Source organism: Microtus pennsylvanicus, chromosome 14 (assembly GCF_037038515.1).
Source record: "Microtus pennsylvanicus isolate mMicPen1 chromosome 14, mMicPen1.hap1, whole genome shotgun sequence".
NCBI classification, from domain to species: Eukaryota; Metazoa; Chordata; class Mammalia; order Rodentia; family Cricetidae; genus Microtus; species Microtus pennsylvanicus.
The window spans coordinates 66,465,887-66,487,573 of NC_134592.1; the positions used below are offsets into that span (position 1 = coordinate 66,465,887).

At 38.8% G+C, this 21,687-nt stretch overlaps 1 protein-coding gene across 4 annotated transcripts in view; it reads right to left on the reverse strand.

Moving 5' to 3' along the window:
* Positions 1–21,687, reverse strand: part of Immp2l (inner mitochondrial membrane peptidase subunit 2) — an 807,887-nt gene that overhangs the window by 270,109 nt on the left and 516,091 nt on the right. For all 4 annotated transcript variants that reach the window (XM_075948078.1, XM_075948081.1, XM_075948082.1 and 1 more), the window contains exon 5: positions 1,453–1,518. In XM_075948078.1, coding sequence (XP_075804193.1) covers positions 1,453–1,518 — 66 coding nt within the window. The remainder of the gene's footprint in view (positions 1–1,452; positions 1,519–21,687) is intronic.

Below are 21,687 nucleotides of genomic sequence, written 5' to 3' on the forward strand. Positions count from 1 at the left end.
CTTATTATTGACAGTGGTCTTCCCACCATATTTTACTATTAAAAAATACAGAAAAAGGGAGAACCCATAATACGGCTTTGGGAGGGAAAAGTGGCTCAAGGGATAGGCGAGGGAACAGAGGTAGGTTTGATTGAAAGACACTGTATGCAAGCATAAATAATTGAATAATTTTAAAAAGTATTGTTGAATTCAATAAGCAGTAAATATTATAGTATCAAGTATATTTCAATGAAAATCGCAGTATTTTTTAGTGGTAAAAGCAAGAGCAGGTCAGTGTAAATGTTTTTGACGTCTGGAGAACTAGAGGATAACTGGGCTGGCCTCTGCTTTATTATCCTATCTTTGGCAATATCACACATCTGGAAAATTCCATCCTATAGACACAACAAGTTATAGTTTAAAACAAGAGACAAAAGACATCTTTTGTTAGGAAAAAAGTAGTTTTGATCTCATAGAACCCAAAATAGGTCTTGGGGACTCTGGGGATCCCCAGGCCATCTTTTCATAACTGCCGATCTCAATTCTGTTCGAAACTGACAGGGGCTCTTATCATTTCGCTTGTCTTGCTTGTGGACTCATTAACACAGGTACTTTTAGGAGGGGCTTTTGGGTAGAAACAGGATTGGAAAACTTCATGAATATTATTTTCAAAGCCCCTGTCTGCTCTATTGTGTACACCTGGCCATAAATAGGCAATCAAAATGACGTGCATCATTCACTAATATCTTTCTTGTCTATCCTCAAATATCGTTTATATGAGCAGGGGCAATAAATAAGAATTTGCTATCTGTTCCCCAAATTCTTGATTCTTCCAGAGCTGTCTGCAGTTTCAACACTCATTATGAACCCAGAAGTGCAAGCTTCACTTCCTATCCACCTTGTCTCTACCTCGATGATTTTAAAATAATGGAATGCTCTTCAAATTTTCTAAAATGGGTATTAGTGTCACCATTAAAATTATTAAATATTAAAAATAACTGTGCTAGTTCTGGTACCCGAAAGCAGTGGTTGAATGTCCAGAGCATGTGGCAGATCCTGCCTTAACAGTTATCCTATGTTTTATAATCTAAGGACAATGGTATGCTCAGTAACTTCATACACACCTTCCATCCTGAAATGGTTAGTCATGTGCACTGAAGTAGACACCCAAGTGAAGTTTGTCCTAGTTCCAGACCCCAAGGCATTTTCTACTTTCATTTCAAATAATGACCCAAAACCAATTAAAACACAAGACTGTGAGCCACAAGGTGGTGGCACACACTAATCCCAGCAACTGTGGGGGGAGGGGGATGAATTGCTGTGAGTTTGAGGTCAGTCTGGTATACAAAAGGAGTTCCAGAACAGCCAGGGCTGTTGCACAAAGAAACCCTATCTCTGGTAAACAAAAACAAACAAACAAACAAACCAAAAAGCACTAGGTTATAAATTAACTGCAGTAGCCTAGGCACCTACCTTATAATGTCACCTTCAAGAGCAATCACTCTCTTAATGATCTTCTGTTCTGGGTTTTTAGGAGACCTAGGATTAAAAAAAATAAGGTCATATAATCAGCTCTTTTGCCATTAATTTAGGGGGAAAAAACCATTGTTCAACAAAATCAGCTGTAGTAAAACCATTGCAGAATTCTTAGCACCCATGGTATGGCATCAACCTTACTCGGGTTTCAAGTGATCTGAGATACTATTGAGATACTCATGCTTTTTAAAAGCTCTGAGAATAAAGAAGCAATAGTATAACTTAACAAAATGGGAAAACACAGAGGGACTACAGAGAAAGTTGGTACAGTCTGCCATTCCTAGTAGATAGAGGTGGAGGCAGCAGGAGAAAGATCCTTCCACATGCAGCAACCTCCAGGCCAGCCTGGGCTATATGAGACCCTGGAAAAAGTGAAACAGAAACCAAGACGGATAAACAACTCAGATATTAAGGGGTTAAGATTATTAAGTATGATGTTATTAAAGTCAAGTACATTCAAAGGATGTGTGTGTAAGAAAGCAGACATGTCTTTTAACCAATAATACTCTATAAAGTTTATGTCACTGTAAAATCAAAAGCACATCATCCAGAAAACAATGATATATTTTTTAAAAAACAAAGTAGAGAATTCCTTTAAATCATATTGGCGTTTAGCGATTTGATGATTATAGAATTCAGAGAGATAAACAGTGCTCCTGGCAGTGAAAAGAAATTGATAGATTTTGATATAGTTAAAAGATATTTTCTATTTTAATCTCCTTTGTGATGAGAAAATTTTATTCAAAGACACACTGCTTAAATAAATCCCCAGCCCTCTTGGAATATGTACCCCAAGTGGTTCTTTCCTCGTTAGGCTAAGATTGATCTGAGAGGTCAAGAGAGCATGGGAATGGGATGGATAGAGCACTCGGAGATTTCCTTGTGAAGAGGCTTTCTCATTCACCTTGAGCTCTTCTGTTCCAATTCTGCAGCCAGCCACATCAGTCCTGAACAACCCCGCAGAAACAGTCACAAGGGGAAGAACTTGTCTGCTAATAATGTCCCTTCAGTGAGCTCAAAAGCCTGTCCTCGGTGCCAGCCAAGCCTGGTGAAGCTGTACCCAGGGAGTCTCAGTTTGACTGCCTTTCTAGAGAAACCCTGAGCCAATGCCCCCACCTACGTCTGTTGACTTAAGCTGCCAGGTACTGGGGAAATTTCTTCTGCAGAGATGGACAGATAACTCCATCTTAATGTGGACTATCTCCTGTTGATAACATCTTAAACCCCCGATTTAACAGACTTATCTCAAGGAGCAGATCATATATCATATAAATAATCGTTTAATGTGTACTTGAAAATCAACCAGAGATAAAATATTTTCATGCCAATTCATGTTTTGAATTAAAATGCTTTTTAAAAGGAAAGTAAAAGTATAAAAACAGAAATAGAATTAGAAAAACTGTAAGTGTGTTCTGAATTAAAGGAGTTACAATACAATTTATATCCCATAATACATCTTACAGAGAAAATAAAATTATGTAAAACAGCTGCAATTGCTTTCACATGATTATGAATATTCTTCATTTTGAAGGGAAATTGGATCAGAGTTTTGACAGGTCTCTTTAAACAAACTGAGTAACTGGTATTCTATAACTTTAGTGTCATTAACAGACAATTCTAAATCTAACTTGTGGGGTTTTGCTACCTTCAAGCTATGGAAATTGGGTTCTCTGTACAAGGCAACTTAAGACTACCTAGAAAACGGCTATCCACCTCTTTCATTCCAGTCTCTCCAGACCTGCTCTTAATCTTGCTGCAGCTGTCCTGCAGGAGCCCCTCCTTTCTCCCACCTCGATTCCCTGGGAACCCTACAATGATCTGGTCTGTCTTTTTAAGAGACAAGCCACGCCCACTATTCCCCCTTCACTGAGGTAAGCTGATCTTCAGCTTCCAGCCTCAGTTCGTTCCTTTTCCATCTTTCCCTTTCTCTCTGTCTCTCTCTCTGTCTATCCCTGTCCATCTGTCTCTCTCTGCCCCTCTCTCTGTTCTTCTCTCTTTTCCCCTTCCCTTCCATAACCTACTAAATAAATATCCAATCTCACTCTGCATGGAGTGCCTATCTGTGTCTCTGTCGCTTGCCCGCAGTGTGTCTCCCTGCCCGGAACCAGCTGCCTTTGGAGACCTGTGGCATCTCTAACCCTTGACTCACAAGAACACTCTGTGCCAGAGACCCTAGAGTCACCACAGTTTTCTAGCATCAAGGGCAAGCAAAGAACAACCAGACATCAAACAAAGACAACACTAGGTAGCATCATACACTTTGATATATTATATACACATTTATTACACGTATTACAATTCCAGATACCTGTATTCCCGCGAAAGAAAACACAAACGTGTAATCAAGAAAATATGCCTATTCAGGAAGCCAGCAACCCTGCAGTCATCTCTGGGAAAAGCAGTGTAGCTGATGCACAAGACAAGGACTTGAAAATAACGATTATGACTGTTTGAGGACCTCCAAAGCACTTGAGTAAACGCCCTAACAAAGACCATGAAAAAAGGAGTATGGAATAGTGAAAACACTTCAAGACATGACAGTAAAACTTAGCAAAGAAATAAAATCACTAAAGAAAAGCCAAAGTGAAATAAAAACGGAAACAAACTTCTTAGGATATAATCAAAAACTTCAGTAATTAAACCTCACCAATGGATTATAAGACACAGAAGAGAGAATTTAAGTATTGAAGATATGTAGAAGAAATGGATATCTCAATCAAAGAAAATGTTAGGTCTGAAAATCTAGGATCAAAGCATACAGGAAATCTAGGAAACTATGAAAAGACCAAGCCCATAAATAATAGGTATAGAGGCATGAGAAGAAACCCAGATCAAAGATAAATAAAGCATTTTTTAGCAAAGTCATAGAAGTAAATTACCCCAATCAAAAGGAGGTTCTCATAAAGGCCCAAAAGCAAACAAAACAACAAATATACGGGACCAGAGTAGACACATAGCAATCAAAATTCTAAAGGTACAGAAATAAGAAAGGATACTTACAGCTGTAAGAGAAAAAAGAATGAGTAACATACAAACGCAGACCTATTAGAATTATACCTGACTTCTCAATGGAGCCTCTAAAGTCAGAAGGGCCTGAACAGATGTGCTACAGACTCTAAGAGACCACAGATGCCAGCCCAGACTACTATATCCAACAAATTATCAATCACAATCAATGTAAAAAGAAAAAATATTCCATGATAAACCAAATTTAAGAAACTTCTATCTACCCAGCTCTACAGTTGGCACTGAAAAAAGACTTCAGTCTGAGAAGGTTAGCTACACCCAAAAACACACAGGGAACACACAATCTCAGAAAAGTAAATAAAAAGATCAAAAGAATGATAAACAATCACCCATACCATAAGATCAAAATAACAGGAAAAAGTAGACGCTGTTAGGTTAATAACTCAATATTAATGGTATCCATTCCCCAATAAAAAAGACATATACTAACCCTGAATGAGAAAACATTCCATTTGTGTGCTGCATTATAGAAATACAGTTTACCATCAAGGATAAGATACCACCTCAAGGGGAAAGGGTGGGAAAAAACACTTAAAGTAAATGGACCCAAAAAGCAAGCAGGTATGGCTGTCTGACAAAATAAACTCCAAACCAAAATTAATCACAAGAGCTAGGGAAGGACACTACATACTCCTTAAAGGGAAGGTTTGTCAAGAAGAAATTACAATTGTAGACATTCACACACCAAACATAGGGAGACCAAGTTCATAAAAGAAACACTATTACAGTTAAAATTTCAACTGAATGTGTAATTTAGAAAAGGAAGTCAGAAAGTATTGCTGTTATTACTAGACAACAGCATTAGTCTATAATTAGACACAAACAATGTACATCTGATTTCACTGGGGAGGCTCAGGAAGAATCTAAAACAGAAAGCAAAGAGTTGTATTATTAAAAGTCTTAATGGCCATATTTTTGGCTTATTGGCAATGTGATTTAGTAAATGGCAATCTTTTGTGTCATATGATGTTACCTAAGAAGAAATGCCCAATGCAGAAGTACCGCCTGAACTAATTATAAAATTTCCACTTAAATTGAGGTAGGACTAATGCTAATGAGTAATGTAAAAGGAACCCCTATTTGTTTTTTAAAAGTTGTGCCAACAATCTCTAGGCTTCTGAGATACTCAAGAAATATTCTGTATTTTACAATAATTTGTATTTTATGATCATGATGCAAAAGAGAATATATAAAGTGAGCTATCTGTATAATTAAAGTCTTATGAATTACTACTTTAAACATACCGATAAATTTCAATGTAATATTAAACTCATGAATCTAATCAAATAATTCAAAATGAAACAAGCTATTACTAACATTAATTCCATTACTGCTTAAAATCTATACCTATATTTTAATCATTAGACTGTTGAATGCATTACTTTGAAGTAAGTAGAGGTGGTAAAAGAGTTATTGCAGATTTGCATCATAAAAGTTATTAAACTTCTCTTTGTCTGAATTTTCTTGGCCACTTGCCTGTCTCCTAGCCAATGTGAGAAATAACAAGTGAAGGATTGGGTCTTATTTCAGGAGTACAATGCACGCTGCCCAATAAATACTCAAATTTGCATTTAAATTTGTAATTTTAATGTTTTCACAATAGGCAATATTTTATAGTTTTAATTTCTGGGACCTGAGTTACAAACATTCCATCTTATGCTCATGATTTAACCGGGCATGAGGTCTGGCTGAGAAGAGTAGCATTGTTCCTGTACTTCATGGGTGTGACACAATAAAGCTCCAATCAGAAGACACAGGGTCTCACACTGCCATGACAGGGCGCTCCTTGCAATTCTATGGAATTTCATTTGCTATTATGATTAAAGAGTTGACATTTTAAAGTGGCGATAGGCCAAACACAGCTATGCCTTTGGTCACAAGACTCTCTGAAATAGATTTTGGTTCTGTCCTGTTTGCCTGGCTGGACTACTGAAAATCCATGTTTTATGGGAATTGAGTTAGGAGCACCTGTCTCACTCTCTCACTTCCTGACAGTACTGTATCTTGAAGTCACAGAGATGCCTTCATCCTGGAACTAGGCATGCCTATCTTTGATTTGTGCTGAAATTAAAAAACCGCATTTCAGTGAGTTGGGTAGATTTGTGGTTCAGATTAACGAAGGTCATTACAGATTTAGCCTCCAGGTTAGAATCAAATTGACGCGAGTATAGTGGCACACGCCTTTAATCCCAGCACTTGGGAAGCAGAGGCAGGGGGACCTCTGTGAGTTAAAAACCAGCCTGGTCAACAGAGTAAGCTCCAGGGCAGCCAGAGGTACATACTGAGACCCTGTCTCAAAAGAAAAAAAAATGTGATATGGGGAAAAAGGAGAAAAGAAGGAAGAAAGAAGAAAGTCACAGAAATCACATCGACCACAGTCAAATATAAACATGAGGTCTAAAGAAGACCATGTACTTAAGGGTTATTACAGTATATATCAGAGTGAGAACGTACAATCTTTTATTTATTTATTTTTAACTTTTTGCTTGCTTGCTTGTGGTGCTTGGGATCCCATTCAGAGTCTTGTGTAAACTATGTCTACCATTGAAAAACACCTCAATTCCAGATTTCTAAATCCTGGTTCTATTCACCACTTTTAACCTCACTCATTTCTCCGGTCACGTTGTCTCCCTGCTGATTGCAGCACAGCACCCACCTCCTGCAAAGGGGCAGCCTGCAGCCCAGAGGGTGGTGTCTGCTGTCACTGCTCCGCCTCATCATGAGAAGGACTCTAACTGGAGGCAGCTAGTGCGGAGTGGCCTCTGATTATTACCAAGACCGGGCATCAGCCAGAAGTCACAGGACTAACTTGGAATTGTGGCAGTGTTTTAGGTTTGCCATAGAACTTTTTCAAATAATCTGTAAGATAGACAAGCACATAGGAGACTTACATACATATTCTAATTTCTTCTTCCTCTGAAAAATATAAAGAGAGCCACAATTCTTGCATGAAAAATTTCAGTGGAGCTGGGAAGTCAATACTGCAAATCTGCCAGGGTCCCACAAGCCTGACCCACAGATGTTCAGTGGCTGAGGTTGAGCTTGGGGGATTTCTATAAATCCTAGCTTGACTTCTGATTGTGACATCACAGGGCCACAAAAGAACATGTGTAAATGCTATGGCTTGAGACTTTATTCTGAAATGGCTTTAACAAGGAGCAGAATGCCTCCAGGCATTATTACACTCCACTTCTCTTAGACCTGCATACACAGACTGTTATTTTGCAAATTCTCCCAAAAACGACTTGTCATATTCTGTTGTAATAAAGGGAAAACCAAACATCTTAAAGGCTTAGCTTATTTTTAGTACACAGTTAACTAAAGAAACACGCAAACCCAATAACAATAGTGCGCATACTGAAGGTCAGTTTAGCTTCACTGTCTCTGATAGCAAGAATCAAATGGTACTTCTCAGCATCCAATTCTGTGCACTTGCTTCATGCTTGGTCATGTGCCCTTTCTGCACAGGCATGGCTGCATGTGTATGGCTATGCACACACACACGTTTTTAAAGAGACACTGGTAATACTGAGCACACTTGCATTAGCACACTTACGGCTTTTAAATCAGAACAGCATGTGAGCTACCTTGCCCCTTGGTAACTTCTCTTTGGGTCATCAGAATAGTGTGAATGAAAGGAACTGCAGACTTTCCCTATTCTCTGGGAACATTTATAATCTTGCAAGTACAGAGCACCTCATTTCAGATGTTCTTGCTGCTACTTTAAGACGTTCAGTCCTTACCAACCACTAACGCCTCAGAAAAGGTATTAGTCAAATGGCTGCACATTTACAAAGTAACATGCATACGGTGACTAGAATCCATGTTCATGGTCCAAATATGTCTTCTTTTTTTCCTTATTTTTTTTAAAAACAATCTTTTCTCATTTTAGATACCAATCCCAATTCCCACTCCCTCCCCTCTTCTCACTCCCTGCACCTTCCCTCCACCCACACCCCATTCACTCCTCAGAGAGGGTTAGGCTTCCCAAGGGGAGTCAACAAAGTCTGTCACTTTGAGGTAGAACCAAGGCCCTTCCCCTTGCATCTAGGCTGAATAAGGTATTCCTCCATAAAGGATGGGCTCCAAACACCCAGTTCATGCACTAGGGAAAATACTGGTCCCAAGGAAAGAGATGTCTTGATTGAGGGAGCCATTATGGGACTAGTAAGAAACCCGACACTAGAGAAATTCCCAGGAATCCAGAAGGATGACCCCAGCTAGAATCCTAAGCAATAGTGGAGAGGGTGCCTAAACTGGCCTTCCGCTGCAATCAGATTGATGACTATCTTAACTTTCATCATAGAACCTTCATCCAACAACTGATGGAAGCAGATGCAGAGATCCACAGCTAAGCACTGGGCTGAGCTCCCAAAGTCCAGCCAAAGAGAGTGAGGAGCAATAATATGAGCAAAGGGGTCAAGACCATGAGGGGGATACCGACAAAAACAGCTGACCTGAGCTAGTGAGAGCTCACTAACTCCAGACTGACAGTGGGGGAACCTACATAGGACCAAATTAGGTCTTCTGAATGTGGATGACAGTTGTATGGTTTGGGCAGTCTATGGGGCCACTGTCAATGTCTTCTATGTTTATGTTCTAGAAGGGACAGGGGTGGTCTTGTGAAAAGCACCTGGACAACAACAGGGGTAATCATGTGGGCAGAAAACTCCAGTGAGAAGTAGAGATCTAAGCACTGGGGCACACGCTCTCTATTTTGTGGGGGGTAGGAGCAGGGAAAGTCTGACTTGTCTACTTTGGCCATTTTCACATTGCATGCCCTACCTGAATCAAGCTGGAGAAAAACCACATTTTTACAGGGTAACAGAGACACTCCAATAAGGTTCCCAGTGGCAGAGCAATTCTGTGTTTCAGACCTTAATCAAGGAAATATATTATGATAGCACTGACTAAGTATATGCTGTGGCTTATAAATGCTCTTGCTGTAATGCAAAATATTTCACTAACTACAATTAGAAGAAATTTAATAAGCAAGTAGTTACAACTGTTCTTATTAAAGTCAGCCTTGATTATGTAAAATCAATTAATGTGCATTATGACTATAATTTTTTTAATTATAAAGAGCTGCAATAGTTTGTAGTTGGCTATTTTGATACTTCACAACAAGTGTCTTCATATCTCTACAAATATCTAAGGGATTTAATACAATAATAACAGTGAGATCATACCCACCAATGTTTATTTATTAACTGCAGCAGTTCAAAGCATAGGACAACACAATGCTCAGGTGTTAAATACAATTACAGCTATATATTAACATCTGGAATAAGGGTTTGAACATGAATACATATATCACATACATGATATGTGTTTAATTCTACTGTATAATATGAACAAATATCTGAAGAAATGTACTTCCAGCCATAAAGAAACATCTGCTTGAGAAAATGAAATTCCTTGGTTGACTTATTTTGCAAATCTGTTGCTTTTATACAGGGAATATGCTTTCAGTAGGCCATACATGTGGAGATGAAGAATTCTTAAGTTAAAAATCAACTCTACTAGACTCTCAAAGGGAGACCTTGACACTAGTGTTGTAGCCCCAAAGCCGGACACAAACATTGGAGTGTTCGTTTTTTTCCAGTCAAGGTAGCCTTGAGGCCTACACTATCTAATTGACTATACCTATACTATACCTAACTGACTATACAATAAAGCATCATTATTTGACTATGGGATAAAGTAATATCTTTGAAAGAGTAAACCATCAGTCTAGCTAATATTTTGATTAAATCATTAGACTTCCAGATTCAGTCAGGTTGAAAAATTCTGCCATACATTTTTGTTAAGTTTGAAGAATATTTATGCCTTGAATCACCTAGAAAAGGAAGGCATGTGTTTTCAACATCACACCACATCCATATAAAAATGGCATATAAGAGGTAGGTCAATTAAAGTATGAAGTAGATTCTGGTATGTAAGACCTAACTCAGTACCTTAAAGCTGAATGCACGCAAGACGTTAGAACTATGTGGGTGGGAGTCATCTGGAAAATGCTACTGGAATAAGGACCAGCAGGTCACTAACACTGCTGACATGACAGCTTTCTTTTCTTTCTTTTTCTTTTCTTTTTTCTTTCTTTCTTTCTTTCTTTCTTTCTTTCTTTCTTTCTTTCTTTTTTTTTTTTGTTTTTTTGTTTTTTGAGACAGTGTTTCTTTGTGTAACAGCCCTAGTTGTCCTGGAACTAGTTCTGTAGACCAGGCTGGCCTTGAACTCACAGAGACCACCTGCCTCTGCCTCCCAAGTGCAACCCAGTTTTACATGTCAGTTGTCTGTCTATGATGGTGAGTATACTCTGGCGTTTGAGATGCCAAACTCAAGGCATGATGCACATGATGACGTCAGGAGAGCAAGAGCAAAGTCATTTAGGACCTTTTCCCTCAAAGACATTTGCTCTTCACCTTCCTCTTTAACTGTATGTATTTTCTAACCAGTAATATACCTGAAAGAGAACCATAATCTTTAGCTTTATGAATGCAAAGGCAACAACATGTGCATGGTAAACAATGTCCTGGAAGAATACCTAACTGTGTCCACTGAGTGCCTGACAGGGAGAGAGGCTGCTGTGTTACTTGTGCCTGTCACAGTTGCGCACTACATCCAAAACAACACAGTCAGGGGTCGCCAGTGTGATCCTCTGTGGTCACAGGAAATGGGAAGTGTAAACTGATGGTCCCACCCCTTACCATTGTGCCCCGCAACTGAGATTAACAAAATAAAACTTTTCAGAGAGCAAATGTCAGGTAGGAGGATGTTTCAATGGTCACCAGCCAAGACTGAAAACCAGACAGGCTAATGTGCCTCCACAAATGTCAGTGAAGGCTGTTGAATGAGAAACAGGGTCCTCCTGAGGCTGGCAGGATATAAATCCAATGAGGCTTAGAGCCTGTGTTGACAAAATGAAGAACCATAAGCAGGCTGTCTTAGTTACTGGTCTGTTGCTGTGACTGACCAAAGCAACACTGAAGAGAAAGCACTTAATTGGGGACTTGCTTACAGTTTCAGAATCATCACGGCGGGGGTGGGGGGGGCACAGCAGCAAGGGGGCAGGCATGGTGCTGGAGAAGAAGCTGAGAGCTCACATCTGGTCTGCAATATTAATGCAGAATGAAAGAGAGAGAAACTGGATTTGGAGCAGACTTCTGAAACCTCAAAGCCTACTCCCGGTGACAGATCCACTCCAACCAGGCCAATTCTAATCCTTCCCAAACAGTTCTACTAACTGAGGATCAAGCATCCAAACATATGAGCCTGTGGGGGCCATTCCTGTTCAAACCACTACACACGCAATTTGAATATAATTCAAATTGCTGCATGCATCTTTTAACTTTATTCTAAATTAAAAGGAATAAGATTGATTTAGTTTTCAGCTGGAAACTTAAATTTAGTAATGACAATATAAAATTACATTTTTGCATATTTTATTTTTATGATGTGATAATTTATACCAATCCCATTTTATTTTTTCCAGTGTATACTTACGGATTAATATACTCTCTAGTGACTTATGTCATATACATTATTAATGTTTCAACTGTGCTGCTAGATTCAGAATTGCCTAAAACTGCATTACATTGACATGTGGGAAGACATGGAACTGCAAAACCACTGATAGTAATCTCTCTAAATGCTCACACTCAGCAGCAAGAGCCCTGACTCTGTGGAGATTCAAATTTAAGTAAAATATGAGACATTTTGCCTCGTTCCCATTCTAAACCTATTGAACTTATTTTTAAAAATATAGTACTATTGTTTTGCAGACAAACTCTCAGAGTCCAATAACTAAATACAATTTGCTACCTAAAAAATGCCCACTTTGTGCCCCCAGTATCAAACTGAACAGCATCAGCAGCTGCATTGAGGAAAAAATGCACGGGGTTTAGGATTTTACGAAATCAATTTCAACTGCTCTACCCTGAAGACAGCATTATCATTTACTTGCTCAGCTTGACGGTCATAGATATAGCTCTAGCTGCTAAGTTTTCAGCAACTTAGAGGGATTTCTTCTGCTCTGGCTACAATAACTGGTGATAATTTACTTATGGATAATTTTAAGCTAATCATTCGAAGAAGCATTTTGTAAATGAGACAAGTAGAAAATGGCACCATTTTAGGTGACACATTAAAAATAGTTTTAATAGACTAAAGGAATTCTGGGGACAAGTTAGGGGAAATTTGGCAGCAGATTATTTTCTAAGTAGCCTCATTTTGTTAAACCGAGAGAGATAAAGAGCAGTGTTCAGGGAGAAGGAGTCAGATGAAGAAGGAGGAGCCTGGTGGCCATGTGTTCATTGGAAATGGAGCAAGTGCTCTGATTTCTCCACTGGAAGACAGATGCAACTGTTCATTGGCACATTCGGATTCTCGACATTTAACAGAGCCTCCGAGCTAGAGAAAGTTTGCTTAGATGCTGCTGTTCGCTGTCTCCCACAGCCATGCTTTCCCCGGCTAGGCTATGGAAAAGTTCTATTCTTTAACAGAAATCAGTAGGGCAACTTATTCTTAGTCATGGATTGCAGAATGGCACTTGTCCTGTAGGCAGAAGTGGACAGACGTCGGTGACGGGGCACAATTTCATCGGTATGCAAGTTCTAGAAATGTCTTCATTGGCACAGCAAGAACAGTAAATAATAAAGAATACCTGAAAATTGCTAAAAATGGATCTTAAATGCTTTTACAACTAAAATGATTCATGTGAGGGACATGGATACGTTAATTAGGTTGATTGAATCATTTCACTGAATGCATGAAAATCGTTATATTCTATACCAGAAGCCTGTATATTCTTAGTCAAATAACTTAAATACTGCTTGGAATACTCCTAGTTGTTTATATCTCATATAACTACAAAAGGAAACTTTATCACCAGGTCATGACCATACTTCAGCTTGCGAGAAAACCTTTCATGGGCTAGATCTGCCATGCTATTTAGTCAACTATAGAGTAGACAGTAACAACCATAAAATGTGCTCAGGAATGGCTGTTATTATGTTAAAAATCCAGTATATTGAGACTGCAATTTGTCAGAATATTTTCCTTTCCCTCTTTCTTTAAAAGGCCCATACTGTGGCTACCTTTTTTCTGTCATTTATGACATTTTATTCCACATATTTACTTATCTTCTTAAAGGTGAACATACAGTGTTGCCACCACACGTTGTTCCGTACAGAAAGCTGTCCTGATACCGGGTTGGGAGACACTGATTAATGTGTGAAGGCTTGCCTGCCTTCCTGAGCACCAGCATTCCCATTCTGTGCACACAGAGAACAGACGCTAATCTCTGCAGCTGTCATGGCGACGCTCGGCTCCCATTGTCCGTTTTACAGGCTCTGAAACCACTCCACACTTCAAACACGACCAGCAAGAGTGTGTCTCCAAAAGGGAACAACAGTGGGAAGTTATTAAGTTCAAATGGAAGTAAACCTTCTCCTCCATGTGTGGATGGTACTCATAGGGGCCTCGTTTCCATATGGTTCGCACAGCTGAACCTTAATGAGCAGATCTCCGACATAGGGCTAAGAACCCTCATAATACTCAGATGCCTCCACAGTGGAGCACACCAATGCAGAGCAGAATTAAGGGAAACAATTTCCAACTGTTTTTACGTGTCTGTGGATTAAATATAGGAAGGAGGCTTTAATTTAAATAAAAGCACTCCTTGGGAGCATATGCTCACCTCCCACCGTTCCTCATCAGAGTGGTTGAAACTTGGGAGTTTTGATTTGCTATAATGTGGGAGCTTTGCCAAGAGACACTAGCAAAAACATACAAAGTGGTTAAGAACAATCCCTACATATATATATTTATACACACACACATAATAAAATATATACAATTTAACCTGCAGTTGAGTGAGTTTCTGGGCCATGGTGCCATGTTTTGAAATAACCACATGGACAGATGTTTTGATTAATTAAATGATTTAGGATGATTAAACTCTACTTAAAACTTGACAGTGTTAACCTTATTCCCTGGAATGCCATGGCTGTCTGGGAAAGACATGAAGTCAAATAAATGTTCCTCACAAAAAGTTCTCTGATTCAGCTGCATTTTAAACCAGAGAGTCCCAAAGTCTGCCGATGCTCAGGGTGTCTCTCCACTGTCTCAGCTCTTTCTCGCGGCTGCCATCTGTCTGCTTAACTTTTCCCAGCACAGTGCCCATCCCTCCAGGCTGTTCACTGGCACCGAGATGCCTCCCTCCAGTTCTTTGCGGGACAGTGAGAGCCATGCATGGTCCAGGCCATTTCCAGTTCTCCCCAGAGAGTTCCCTCAGCTTCACCTCACCGCCTCTTTCACATGTGTATCTTTCTCCATCACAAATGTCAGATAATAAGCAAATTTGATTTAGCCCTTTATTTTAAACACAATTATTTTACGATATTTGAGCTATACATAGGTAAAATTTTTGTTTAGAACTTCTTTTACATTACAATTTCCTAAGACCTGATAGTGCCAAGCTATAATGATTCAAACACAATATCTAAACAAGTCTACGCAGAAGCAGCAGCTAATGCAAATGTTTCTGTGGGAAACGGTATACTGCATTATTAATTTTTAATACTTAGAAACCTACCTACCTACTTTTCTTCATGTTGATCTGCTCATGTAGTCAGTCTTACTGTAGGATTGTTTAGTTGCAGTTTTCAACAAATATATAACATGATTTAGTAAAAGAAAAACGTCAAAATGAAATTAAAAGTTATAACTCTATAGAACTCATGAGAAGACCAAAAATAAAGTGACCATATTTAAATAGTGTATACTATTTGAATTATATATTATAACTAATTAAATTATTATTAGTGACACTTTCCCAGCCTGTCACTACCTTTCCAAGTCAAACTCCTGTTTGAATTTGTTCCCGACAACCCCATCTAATCCCTTTCCAGTCCAAGAGTCAGCTGTTCAGGATGCAGACTGTGTCGCTGTTGTAGCTGTGTGGACTTGACCTGCTGCTGTTAACAAAGAGACTTAATTAATTATTTGCTGTTTTGACCAGCTATTTCATTTCACCTCCACCTTTGTTTAAGTGGTAAAAGACTCAATTGTTTTATCACCCTAACCTTAGCTTTGGAAAAAGCACACAGAATTTTTCAGCTGCCAACTCATAAACTGCCTTGATCCAGAAGGCTGATTCTCAAGAGCAGAGCTCCTCCATGGCTTGTGCAGAGTCAGCTCAAGTAAGACAGGGACCTGGTGCCATCAACTTGTAAAAGATGCCCTTCGTTTTGATAGCGGCAATGGTTTGTATGCCAGTACTCTATGAGCAAAGGACACAAGAGCATCTCCATAGGCCTCATTGCCACATTCACAGCTGGAAGGATAGTTTTGTTGAGAAACCTTCACACACGCAAAACACAGGGTGTTTATACTTTGAACACTGACACATGTAAATGAATGCTGCAACAGCTTCTCTAATTACCTCTGAGTTGTTCCCATTGTTCTGACCACACTAAGCTCAGTAATGTAATCACCCATTTCAACCCTGAAGAAAACCAAAAGAGAGCAAAGATGCAGTTTTGAAGTAAGGGTGAAAACCGATCTTCCAATGTATGGATGCAACAGCACGGGTCACTGATAATTTAAATGTGGGACACTAAGCAGGAAGCTAGAGGAAAGAGCAAAATTCATTCAGAGTCTCATGTCTCCATTTCATCAGCCCTGATGTTACAACTTCACCATCTCTATCCACTGCCTATTTGCTTCTTGAACCATCTCTCCCTCCCATCCGTTTGATTGGTTATCTACCTACCTACCTACCTATAACCCTTGTTTGCATAAGTGGACCATAAGATTACAGCAATGAAGTTTTAAACTCTTTATATTCAACACTAAGTTAGCTCCCTGCATTTAAAAGAAGAACAGGCTAGTACATCCATTTAGCTGTCCTTGTTCAGCTCATGGTTAGGAGGGCCTGTTGGTGAGACTTCATGGGAGTATCTTTTGACATTCCTAGGAGACACAGTCTCATAGCAAATTCCATACTACTGACAATGGAATGCTGAGAGTATGAGAAATAGCCCCCCTGGCAAAGAGCACACCCATTGGATAGCCAGTATCAAATGATCAGCTCTAAACACATACACACAAGAAACATACAGACTGAACAGGCTGAACTTCTATATTTAGGAATTTATATGCACATAAATCCACATATAACAAAAAAAGAGGCTATGAATTTGAAAAAGAACAAAGAGGGGTGAGAGTTTGGAGGGTAAAAGGGAAGGATGAAATGATTTAAGTATATCATGATCTCAAAAGAAACTCAATATAACTTAAGAGTTATGTAAAAGAAGAGTAGTAAGTAGTACTCGTAAGGGTGGCTAGACTGGACAGACAAAATCAGATATTGCCACCACCTATGCCAGGTAAGTGAAATCTGAGGACATCTGTCACTCTGTGTCCGGCTTATTCCATTTACTATGTCTTCAGGGCACATTTAGCGTGTAGTATGTATCACCACGTCCCTCTGAAGTTTCTGTTTGCATGACTAACACGGGTTACTGATTTATTAACCTTGGAGCAATATCCCGATACACTTTCCTAATCTAATAAAAAAAATAGCTACTGATTTTGAAACAAAATTATAACTCCTCTATTTTTTTAAGAGAATTTAAACTGACATGAAAATAACAATTTTGGACTTCATAGATAGTATGTAGATCAGTGGTTCTGAAATTTTAAAGGCCAGGTGGTTGAACCTGGCGATATACAAGCTATATCTTACCAAGCACCTAGGTGTCTGCAGAGCAGGTGGCCTGGGTCCACCCTGATAAACACAATTGGGAACTGTCATGCGAGTACTCTATGAAACGCAGCACATTAGCTCCTCATGTGTTCAATGAAAATCACAAGAGACTTTCAAAATAATATCAATTTTAAACCGTGTACAAAATTCTCAGCAAGTAGAAAAACAAAATTTCATATCAGAGAAAAATAAAATTGTCTACCAATTTCATATTGAGCCTCAAACTGGAATTGTATGCATAACTAGCACAAAATACTATAATTCAAGAAAGAAAAAGTATCCCATTTTAGACACACGCACATACATACACACACATTATAAAAAGTCACTCTTGGAGAAAGATGATAAATTCTGCTTTAACTGGTGGGCTCTGGTTGATACAGAGCATTTTTATTATAGTAGTTATTCATCCAATAGATATTTGCTGACTGGGATCTAGGTGCTGGGTCCTCTATGTTACGAGATTACAATAATCTATACTACTGTAATCTATGGCATACTACTATGTAATGTACGGTATACAGCTATAATCTATGGTAAGTATGTCCCTCCAGGATTCAGGTCCCGTGGCCAGTTATATCACTTTGAGCAAGTTATTTACAAGTCTTAACATCCTTTTCTTTTTTCATGAGTGAAAACAGATGAACGCTATACTAACTACATATGCCTCCAAAGACATCACAGGAACCACTAGACATTAACTGTTGAGCGTGTGCTTCGCGAAGAACCCGTGGCAGAATGGGAGACATGAGAATGGAGACCTTCATGGGTTCATTTTGTTAAAAGGAACACTCTCTGAAAGTAAGACTAGTGAATGAACTTCTAGAACAATCACTTCAAAATATTCTGCAAAATCTATTATTCACAGGTAGCAATTTTGTTGACATAGCATGCTCACTCACTCTACTTCCAGAAAAATGCCAGATGATGTCTTGGTATCTCCCCACCTCCTCCTCCCTTGCTCTCCCCTCCCACCCACCCCCATTCTTCCCCACCCTCCGCTTTGGCCTCAATCTCTCCCTTCCCCTGGAAGTTTCCCTCTTGCCTTTATTGTCTCCTTTCTACTTTTCTCCTTAGGTCATTCAACATGTTATTTGTAATAACTAAAGAAGACTGGCTTAAGAAGCCTTTTCTGAAACTAGTAATCTGTTAGTATTTTTTAACATTTGTTCATAAACTATTACATTTGTTGCTAAATGTATTCTTATTGGGCAATATAATAGTTCTGGTGAAATATAAAACTTGAATCAATGTCGGAGACTAGCTTCAACAAGGATACCACTTACCAGGGTAGCGGCATGGGGATTAGAAAAATAAGTAAAGAGAATGAAGACGTGAGTGAAAATAATAAAACAGAAACATAGGAAAGTGCCAGTACCGGGAGGGAGTTCTAGGGAATACTGAAGTTACCCGTGTTTAGTTTCCATTTGCTTAAATTACTCCCACCCCAAAAAGTAAGAGTAAGATAAAAAACTTCATTAATGTGATACAAGGAAATGAGTAGACCAGTTAAAGGTTGCAGGCTACAGTCTTAGTTAAACATTCTGCTGCTGGAACAAGATAAGTAAAGCTCACACCCTAGACCAAAACATTCTGTTGGCAAACCACTCTCTGGTTGGAATCCATGGTTATCTCCCTAAGGGAGTAGGAACTTGGAGTAGAATCCTTAGACTTTTGTTTAAGGTAAAAACAGGTCTACTTCTCAATACCTCATCGCGCCACAACTGTTGACAATAACCTTGAAGAGAACAGAACTCCCAGCTCTAAATCTAGGCGGGACACTAAATCTAGGTGGGACCTCTGTTTGAGGCTGAAACAGACTGTAACCTTGAAGGAATAGAAGTTCCAAATCTCTGACCTTTGGCAACTCTGAGCCAGCTGAAACTCTCTGACCTTCAGACAAGGTGGAAATAGGCTCAGAATTTTGGGCCACCACAAACCAACTCTTCTTTTTTTTTTCTGTGAAAAGTGAAGAGAAACTAATCCCTTTAATCTCTTGTGTATTTTAATTAATCTCAGTAACAAAAGAAAACAATGGAATTTTGTTTGTAATTGCCTTGGGAATACAGCAAAGAGTTAATTAGACGTCCTTGCAATGTGGACAGCTGGAAAAGTCCTAGGCTGGAAGCTTTCAGAATAAACTACTAGATGGCCTGTGAACAGTAGACAGTCCCGCACCTGTCAGTCTCTTTCTGGTTCAGTGTTTTCACTAAAGAACAGCGAAGTAAAAGGACAAGGCCATTTTTGACCATATTTAAGCTCTAGCTGTGAGTATTTTAATTTCCTCTGACAGACTTAACTGTGGCAATATTTGAAAAAAGCAAAACAATATTATTTATGTTTTACAGTAACAAATCTATGCACTAGGAAAATGAACATCCTTCCAAAAGGTGCACACCACAGAGGTGGCTCCACGTCGCAGCCAGGGGTGTGAGTCCATCCATCTGTCAATCAAATCACTACACTATCATTTCACGCAGAGGCCACTGCTAAACAAGATGGCTTCAAACTGGGGAAAAAAATATCAGTATGGAGAAACGTGCAAGCAGCAACAGCGACATTGGTGGGAACAGATTATATTGTTATCATCCTTTCTAAAATGGCACATAAGCACAAAACTTCTTTTTTACGGGAATCATGATCAAAGGAAAAAATTCTATTTAAATTAGATTATCATCTATCTAAAATGTTCTGTTTCCCAGTGAAACAGAAAAGGCAACACTTAATCCCAGTCTGAATACACTACTGACTCATACAAAGTCCCTCGAAAACCTGACAAATGGTAAATAGTTTATTTTTTGACTCTTGGGTCTTTAAAATTCTTTTGTAGTACCTCAGGGGTTAAATCATCGAAGCACAGTGGCCAATGTTTTATAAAAATCCATTACATTGAATTCCAAACATTTTGTTTTAAAATGCTTGGCTTGAACTATGTGAATAATCTTAAGTGACAGTTTTTATTATAAACTCACCCTAATTATGGGAAAGTACATAGAAGGTATTAAGGAGGTTTAGGGTTATGGTGTAAGTGGTTTCACATTAGAGATTATCTTGTATTGACCAATGTCTGTACTCATATAAGGTCAGATGGTTTCAGAGTATGTACAGAAATCTATGGTAGACATGGTACCTTTGTCTAGAAGGAAGTGCACCCTGGCATGTTTGTCTCACTGAACATTAACCCAAAGACTTTCTAGCATTTTTTTGTTCTGATTTATTCCTCTCCCAGCCCCACCCTTGAAATGATTATCCAAAATAAGTACTGATAAGATTTCATTGTTTACCTTTTTTACTTCTTTCGTCTCAATATATTCTTTCTTTGGGATGTATGCATGACTTTTTATTACCTGCCTTTAAATACCTGATAGTCTGACAATGGAAGTTTTTCTTCAACTCTTAAGGCTCAACAAAATAGGAACTTCAAAGTGGGACAAATACAAGTTAAAAGTGAGAAACATAACTAATGAGTTCTATCAATCCTGATGGTCATTGAGTTACTAACAAAAGTTAGAGCTTGGAAAGAATTGAATTATTGGGCTTGCAAAGCCACTCTGTTAAAATTATGTGGGCAATTAACAATTCTTGCCTACAGTTAAGTCTATATTTAGCAAATCAAACTGATGGGTCATGCCTTACACAGCATTTAAGAAAACTTTGCTAAGTTGAAGTAAGACTGGGCCTTCCTTACAAGACAATGAACAGGAGCCGTATTCTTAGAACAGAACAAAATGTTTAAAATAAAATATAGGTGTTTAGTGGCTATCATTAACTTTGCATTAAAAATACACTACTATTTAGGAAATAACATTGGAATACGAAGTAGTATTGGAGAGCTGAAGGTACTTTTTTATAAAATGATGAAAAAATAAAAAGTATTGATTAGAATAATGAAACAAGTCATTTGTAGGGCCGAGGAAAGTGCTTCTTCTTCAATCCCCTTAAGGAAGAGCCAACTTTTCTAAGTTATCCATGTTTTGTGATGGAAACAACCCCTCTCCTTCAACCTGGCCCTTTGCACTTTAGCCTTGTTTACTTTGGCTCCATGGGAAGACAGGACCCATAAAAGCTAGAACCACTAATTTCTCAGATTGGACAGCCAAGACAACTGAACTGAACATCAGGACCTATACTAAGCTTAGTGCTTTCATTTCTAAAAAAAGGGATTAGGGAACTCAATAGCAAGTGAGAAGGAGACCTGGAATGACTTCTGCAGTGAAGTAGTATTGGAAGGTCTTTCCAAAGACTGCATTGTGTGTGGGGGGGGGAAGGGGTGTATGTATATGTGTGTATGCATGTGTATATTTGCATGCATACATACATACATAAATATATGTATATCTTCCATGTTGGAGACTGTGTGCATATATATATGGACA